General features: G+C 39.4%; 2 protein-coding genes across 3 annotated transcripts; one reads left to right on the forward strand and one right to left on the reverse strand.

Annotated features, from left to right (window-relative positions):
* Positions 1-1,600: 1,600 nt before the first annotated feature.
* On the forward strand, positions 1,601-5,174 carry LOC122020107 (histone-lysine N-methyltransferase family member SUVH9-like). 2 transcript variants are annotated; one of them, XM_042577869.1, is made up of 2 exons: positions 1,601-3,733; positions 4,794-5,174. In XM_042577869.1, the coding sequence occupies exon 1, from the start codon at positions 1,700-1,702 to the stop codon at positions 3,638-3,640; it is 1,941 nt and encodes a 646-aa protein (XP_042433803.1). In that variant the 5' UTR covers positions 1,601-1,699; the 3' UTR covers positions 3,641-3,733; positions 4,794-5,174. The 2 variants fall into 2 exon arrangements, with proteins under 2 accessions (XP_042433803.1, XP_042433804.1); XM_042577870.1 differs by lacking the exon at positions 4,794-5,174 and adding an exon at positions 4,603-4,698.
* Positions 5,175-5,993: 819 nt separating this feature from the next.
* LOC122020108 lies at positions 5,994-7,379 on the reverse strand. The gene is made up of 3 exons (XM_042577872.1): positions 7,214-7,379; positions 6,661-6,736; positions 5,994-6,561 (listed from the first exon to the last, which is right to left on the reverse strand). Exons 1-3 carry the CDS (start codon positions 7,217-7,219, stop codon positions 6,251-6,253), a joined length of 393 nt encoding a protein of 130 aa, XP_042433806.1. The 5' UTR covers positions 7,220-7,379; the 3' UTR covers positions 5,994-6,250.
* Between the last annotated feature and the right edge of the window lie 681 nt (positions 7,380-8,060).

Here is an 8,060-nt window from a genome sequence, read left to right on the forward strand (position 1 = left end):
TTAAAATACTGGCATGCTTCTGTTCAAGGTAGCAATTGGTTATGGGACAAATATGATGATCCCTCATAATATCTTTTACTCGATGAAACATATATAGAGAAAATTTACTAACCCTAGCATATGAGAACCATTTTTTTTATTTTCAACTACATTACCCAACACAATACATTACGTAATCATTAAAAAAAAAGGAAAATGAACAATGGATTTCGACGAATTTAGCTAGATCAATAAGGACAGTCACCTCCTACTTCGCTACACAAGTCAATGCTACTAGCTCTCAAACACCTTCCTTGGATTCTATTGGTAAACATAATTTTGATAACATAATGGAGCCTTAACAAAGACACACGTGATGGCATCACATTAGACTCAATTAGTAAGTTATGACATCTAATAATACTTATCCACCCACAAATGTTATTTAGTGGACAAGTTTCCTCAGAGGATACCTCACTCATGTTCCTTTTACCTAATAGACACCTCACTCATACTATTTTTAATTAGTGGTCACTCATACTAGTGGGCATCTTACTCATGTTCCTTTTACCTAGTAGACACCCCACTCATATTATTTTTAATTAGTGGTCACTCATACTAGTGGCCATCCTACTCATGTTCCATTTATCTAATAGACACCCCACTCATACTAGTGGGCATCTCACTCATACTATTTTTAATTAGTGGTCGTTCATACTAGTGGGCATCCTACTCATGTTCCTTTTACCTAATAGACACCCCACTCATACTATTTTTAATTAGTGGTCACTCATACTAGTGGCCATCCTACTCATGTTCCTTTTATCTAATAGACACTCCACTCATACTAGTGGACATCTAACTCATACTATTTTTAATTAGTGGTCACTCGTACTAGTGGACACCCACTCCACTTTTAATTAGTGGTCACTCCACTCCTATTAGACATCTATTATTGTGTTGATGAACATTGTCGGAATCAATTACTATATTATAATAATTGATTGGAGATCAGCACGTGTGAATGCGGAGGGATAAAAATGAAATTGAATATGTAATTTTATGATTTTAAGACTTATATACATGGATATTTGATAATTTTAACTATGTGATTTAGTAATTTACCTTTGATGTTTTAACAGTTATCTTTTTATTTATTTTTTAAAATGATTCCTAAGTAAAATAATAAGGTGGCAATATGAAGGATCCTTAATGTTCAAGATCATATCAAACTTATCTTATATTTAGATTCGGTAGAGATCTTAAATACTTAAGGGCGATTTATGAAGATTTATACAAATAAATTATAGAACTTGATTCAATCAGAACCAAATACGTGATTTGGTAAGATAATTAGTTTTCGTTCGAGTCCGATGCATAATCTTAACTCAGTGACACAGCCAACTATCGGTGTTGTTTAAATCGGTGAGGACGTCATACTTCGTCATCCTAAACGCCACGCAGGAACAATTCTTTCAAGAAAAAGCTGGACCGCGCATAGCAACATGTCCACGTTGCCTGAATCCTGTTGGTTTCGTGACATCATCTAATACCTAGAGTGGCGTCTGAATTTACAAAAAAGACCTTCTTGTTTTTCTCTTTTGTTGCGTGGACCAACATCGTTATTCTTTCCATTTTGACCCTTGCGCTCTCTGGATCCTGTTGTCTGTCTCTACCCCTCCCAATCGAGAGAGGAACCTTGCCGAGCCGCTTTGCTGCGATGATACCGCCACCGTCTTCTCCGGCGGCCACCCCGGACCTCAACCTCGTCCCATTTCCCAAGATCGAGCCTAAACTAGAGCCCGCGGACGATCTCCATGCCGACGTAACCGCCCCGACGGGTCCCCTTGAGCCCTTCCTGCCGCCTCCCAGCCCCATCTTTAGCCCTAGCCCGAGTCCGAGCCCCCGGATCGACCCCGCTTCCGGCTATGATAACTCCTCGCTCTTCGCCGAGTATCTCCGCCTTGCTCATCTCTATGCCTCCTCCTCCGCCAACCATAACCCACTTTCTATCATCCCCGCCCCGCCAGATCCGTCGGCCAGTTCCCCCGCTGTCGTCTCCGCCCGGAAGAAGCGTAAGCCTCGGTCGGGAGAGATGGTTCGAGCCTCCTCTATGAACGTCCCCGACCTACTCCACTTCCGTGACATCGTCCGCCGAACCCGGATCACGTTTGATTCTCTGCGCGTGTTTTTCCTCCAGGAGGAGGAGAAAGGGGAGGCCTTTGAGGCGATCTGGGGCAAGAGGACCCGCCCCGACCTCAAGGCCTCGACTATCATGGCCGATCATGATCTCTGGCTCAACCGTGACAGGAGGATCATCGGTTCCATCCCTGGCATCGGGGTCGGTGAAATCTTCTTCTTCCGCATGGAGCTTTGCGTCCTTGGCTTGCATGGGCAGAGCCAGGCAGGGATCGACTACGTTCCAGCTAGTCGAAGTGCCACCGGCGAGCCCATTGCCACAAGCATTATTGTTTCAGGCGGCTACGAGGATGACGAGGATAGTGGGCTCATGCTTGTCTACACTGGTCATGGTGGCCGCGGTCCCAACATGTTCAAGCATAGCATGGATCAGAAGCTGGAAGGGGGAAATCTAGCTCTGGAACGGAGTATGAATTATGGCATCGAAATTCGTGTGATCCGTGGGATAAGGTCTCGTCACAGCCCTGGAGGAAAGATTTATGTCTACGATGGCCTTTACAAGATCGTCAAATGCTGGATGGATGTAGGCAAGTCAGGGTTTGGCATTTACAAGTACAAGCTGTTGAGAATTGAAGGCCAGGAGGAGATGGGTAGTGATATTCTTAAGTTTGCAGAAGAGTTGAAGGTGAATCCGTTGAGTGCAAAGCCAACTGGTTACGTGAGTCTTGATATCTCAACAGGCACGGAGAACTTCCCTGTTTCATTGTTTAATGACATTGACGATGATCGAGAACCATCACTCTTTGAGTATCTATGCCGACCAATTTTCCCAGCTGAAGCTTTTCAAGGTAAGGCAAATGCTGATGGAGGCAGTGGGTGTGCATGCGTTTCAAATTGCACAGTAGGTTGTTTCTGTGTGATGAAAAATGGCGGGCAATTTCCATATGATTCAAATGGGTTTCTTGTGAGAGGGAAGCCATTGATATATGAGTGTGGCCCCTCATGCAGTTGTCCGCCAAGTTGTCCCAACCGAGTGAGCCAAAAAGGGGTGAAGCATCGGTTGGAAGTGTTTCGTTCAAATGAGACAGGATGGGGAGTGAGATCACTGGATCTTATTCGAGCAGGGTCATTCATTTGTGAGTTCAGTGGCATTGTACTCACTAGCCAACAAACTGAGATTCTTGCCTCCAAAGGCCATTGTTTGGTACACCCTGGCCAGTTTCCAGGAAGATGGATTGAATGGGGCGACATATCTGATGTCAATCCAGAATATGTTCCACCTAACTATCCTATCGTGCCAAGCTTAGACTTCTCAATTGATGTTTCAAGATCAAGGAATGTCGCATGTTATCTGAGTCATAGTTGCAGACCAAATGTGTTTGCACAATTTGTACTATTCGATCATAATAATTTGTCATATCCTCATGTTATGATCTTTGCAATGGAGAACATACCTCCACTGAGAGAACTGAGCATTGATTATGGGGTGGTAGATGAACCCGTGGAGAAACTAACAATGTAGCCAATTACACTGTCGGAAGTGATAGATTTTGAAGTCATTATGCTTGTTTTGATATCGTGCAACCAACTGGTGTGGGAGTCCAATGGTTCTATGGTAAATTTTCAAAATCTTCTGTATCTCTCTTTCCTTCTGCTGTTATAGGATAGTTGCTTAAAATTGCTTACATTTTCTGACTACTTGATAAGTTGCACTAGGCTTAAGAAATATACAAAAAATTTAACCTTAAAATTAACTTTTAGCATTGTTTTGTTTTTTTATTTCTATTTGGCATAATATATTCTTGTCTGTTGAATGCAGAATTGCTAATTTATCACAAATTTGACCAATTTGTTCTTCATTTTCAATTTATGTATTTTCATTACTAACAATAAACACTCTTTTCGACTCGAACTTTGATGAGTTTATGTTCAGGAATACAATTTAATTGTTTCTAAGTAAGACGTTCTTTGTTTTTATTAAATCACTTATATTTGTAAAGGAGATGTGCATATTCAAGACTCTATTATGTTTTCTCATTTCATTTATCCTCCTGTATCTCTTTGCACTCTTTTTGTAATTACCAAATATGACATGCTGCTGAATCTCTTATCTTCATCTCTTGAGGTTGTTTAATTGGAAAACTTTAACCGCAGCCTTTGTTGTTGAGTTAAATGGGCATGCATATCTGACATACATGTATATTAAGACCTATTAGTTGGAAGCCTTGCATTGTCTTACCTTCTTTAGTCATAATAGTGATATACCATACTCAAATTATCCATTACTTGGAAATTGAATTTGATCTGTGGTCATCAAATTTAGGACCAGGTAATAGGGCCACAAGAGTCCCACATAAATGGTTGCATTGTATCTTGAGCTTAATTGCTGAATGATGTATTTCCTTTCTGGTTTGCGAAATGATTGTGCATGTCCTTTATCTTTCTTGTCCTAATGCAGAATCTTGCATTTCCTTTCTAGTGCAGGAAATGATTGTGTAGATCCTTTATTTATTTATTTATTTTTCTCATCTGTGTTTGGTGAGATTCTCCTCTTAAAAATCTCACTCTAGCCAACAGTGTGTGTGTGTGGGGAGGGGGGGATGGAGGGTTGTTTCAAATCCATGGTTACTACTAAAGCATGTTCCATGGTGAAAGATTTGATATGATGTTTACAGGCCAAGTGATGGATTCAAGAAACCTCCAAAAGATGTGTTCTCATAGGGAGCTGATGTCTGTTTCTTTATCACTTCCACTCGTGTTTGTTCTGCGGAAGCAATTTGTGAAGCTTCTGAAGGTGCACGTCACTAATGCTGACAGAATTAAGACGCAGTTTTTGTACAACTGAAAGACTTCGGCTTGAAACTTTTTCCAGCAACTAAGCATTAGTTGTATTTGAGTGCAATGTATATTTTTTGTACAGCAAATGATACTTTGTTATGGAAAATGTAAGCCCGTATTCAATTTGTATAAGATCATGTGTTTGGAGAAGTTGTCTAAAGCCCAACTGAGGAAATTTTATTGGAGCAAAACTGAAGGCAGAAGTAGCATGCAATAAATAATTTTGCATATGATTGTCTCCTAGTAAAATTAGAAAGGATGATGTTTAATATGAAATTCAAAAGGGTAATGTAGTTTTGCTTTTTACCATCCCAAGTTGATTTGCGTCAGAGCTGTTTGCCTGAGAATTTGTTTGATCGTTGTAATTGTACCACTCAATGAAAAATTTCTCACGACTTGTTCATACCCCATACATAGTCTAGCTTATACACAGAATGTGAATAATCCCCTAGATGATCCCTATTCCATATTATGTACCAGATAGATGGGAAAGCAAATCCAGGTAGCAGTCTCATGTATTACTTCTGCGCCTCATGTACAATGCTTGTTCTATTACTTGCGAGAGTGATACCAATATTCTTTGTAATTCTCCTTATAGGATTGTTCCTGGAGGTTACTGTATACGAAGAAGCAATGGTTATCCATGTGTTGTTCAGGTGATCCTGACATGCTCTCCTGGACCAGGGGCTGAGGTAACACTGCTTACTAAATTTCCTTCAGAAAGGAAATTACATTCTCAGCAATATATATTGACTGATACTTTTATGAGATACATCAGCTCACATGAGTTTATTTTGTAATCGATATCTTGTTTGTGATCAGTTCAGTCAAGATCTTGCTATCAATTATTTATCCTGGATGTCAGTTCTTTGCAGTTTGGCATTTGTGCATCATCTTGGGTAAGTGATTTTATATGTCCAAACTCAAATCTCCAAATGAGAAGCTCTGACTCTTACGTCTATTTGTTTAGTAATTTGGATCATAAGTACTTTAACTTTGGTTTTCATTTGCCCAATAGGTGTTATTATACTATGTCAAATACAGTAGTGGATTCTATTATTCATTAGTTTAGTTAACCATTGTCGCATCATCTTTCACTCGATAACAGGGATCAACGTTACAAAGCTCACTGGAGAGGGTTTCACTTTCACTCAATGCTCCAAAAGGAGCTCTCAGAAAATTAATATCTTTGCAAGGGAAAGTAAGTAAAGCAATCCAATGATTTCTAGTTAATATTGTAAAACTAAATGTAGCGTGTTTCTTCACTGGCCTCACTAGCTCAGAGTTTATTGCTCTAGCGTCTTAAATAGGTAGCATTCTGACAGTCCATAAAATTGCATTGTTGGCTACAACTCATGCAATGTTTGCAGATCTCTTCAATCGCAGACTGGGAAAACTGCTGGTGATGATCATAGTAAAGGCTTTGGAGAAGTTTCATCCGCAATGCATCATAGAAGATAATTCTTTCAATGTTAGCATCCTCCAAAACTCTGAATTCAGTACTCTCCTTGCACATTTTGCCAATTTCTGTCCTGTTATCAGATCCTAAACATTCTTGACAGTTTATCAGTGCATCGTGGGGTTTGCCTTCTTCAGCAGTGCATCCTGTAGGGCAGAATTAACAAGGAGCAACCATAATCAGGTACTCAAATTCAAATCACTCATTCTACTCGATACAAATGTGTATTGAAATCTAAAGATTACCATGTAATTCCCAGTTGCACTGGCTCTTGGCACCTCTCTTGTGATTGTGAAGAGTCTTGACTATCCATCTAAGTCCCTAAATGACACCAAAATTTTGAATCAGATCAAAATATTTTGGTTTGGACATTTCAAACCAAACCAACTTCTATACAGTTTGAAACTGAGCTGAATACTAACTAATAAACCTATCAGTTTGATTTCGATCTGTTAGCTTAAATTTAAAAAAAAAACATAACAAGAGCAGGGATTTTTTCCTTCTTATAACATGAAAAATCAAATCAAAATGCAAGTCAAGTATTGAATATGTTTGAATATCAATGAGACCCCTCCACACTATTATACCTTGGATTGACAATAAACAAGTGTATTGCCATTTAGGTTAACAGGTTGCACATGTTTGACATGGAAAGTGAACCAAAATTAAAACTTCACCTACTTTATAAACAGAAATCAAAAAATCAATTTGATTTGGTGTGATATATGTCCACACCAAACACCCCTTTATCACTGTTGTGGAACTTTGTGAGACCAAAACAAAATGCATTAGTCTCACCTTCATTTCTCCTCTTGCCTTGCCTCCAACTTGATGATTGAAACTGGAATGCGGTCTCTGTTTTTAGTATGAGAAGTGAGCGCATATGGATTTATAGGCAACTGATGTGCCTGCTCCATGTACTTTTCTATTCAAAAGATACCGTGATGACTGATATTTTTTTAAAGTGCAGATGGCGTTTAGTTTAAGAGCAAGTTGATGGTGACAGGATGTGGCTCAACCTCCTCCATTTGATGATTTAATGAAAATAATTGGAGCCATGGAGGAGATGTGGCGATGTATCAGCTCGAGGTGTCTTCGGTCACTGTTGAGATGAATCCAGACCCTTTTGTGAACTGTGTGCTTTGCATGGGGAGCAGAAAAATATTAAGGAAATGATGATGTGTTCAAAGGCTTGATTGCATTGTGAATGATGATGTGTGTCATCCATGACAACTGACTGTTGAGGATCCAAAGGTTTTGTGATCCATGTCAACTGTCGAGGCCCCAAAGGTATTATTATTCTTTATACCCTTTGTGTTTAGTGAAGGATCAGAAGCAGACACGTCTCTGTAATAACTAGTTTTGTTAGGTATTAGCTGATTGTTTAATGGAAGATACAAGGAGAGATGACTGGAGATGTGTTCCATCTCTGTTCAGATAAGAATTCTACTTTTGTGAGTATAATTGTGAATACGGTAATTTACCAAAAGATGTACTACAGTTAATATATTTATCAAAAAGTGCATCATGGTTTTGTATTTACCAAAAGGTGCAAGTAAGTGATGTATATTACCGAATATAACCCTACCGCCAACCAACACCTCTGATAAGTCATCAATTCCCAGGCATCCGAACAACATTTTTA

This window comes from Zingiber officinale, chromosome 9A (assembly GCF_018446385.1).
Source record: "Zingiber officinale cultivar Zhangliang chromosome 9A, Zo_v1.1, whole genome shotgun sequence".
NCBI classification, from domain to species: Eukaryota; Viridiplantae; Streptophyta; class Magnoliopsida; order Zingiberales; family Zingiberaceae; genus Zingiber; species Zingiber officinale.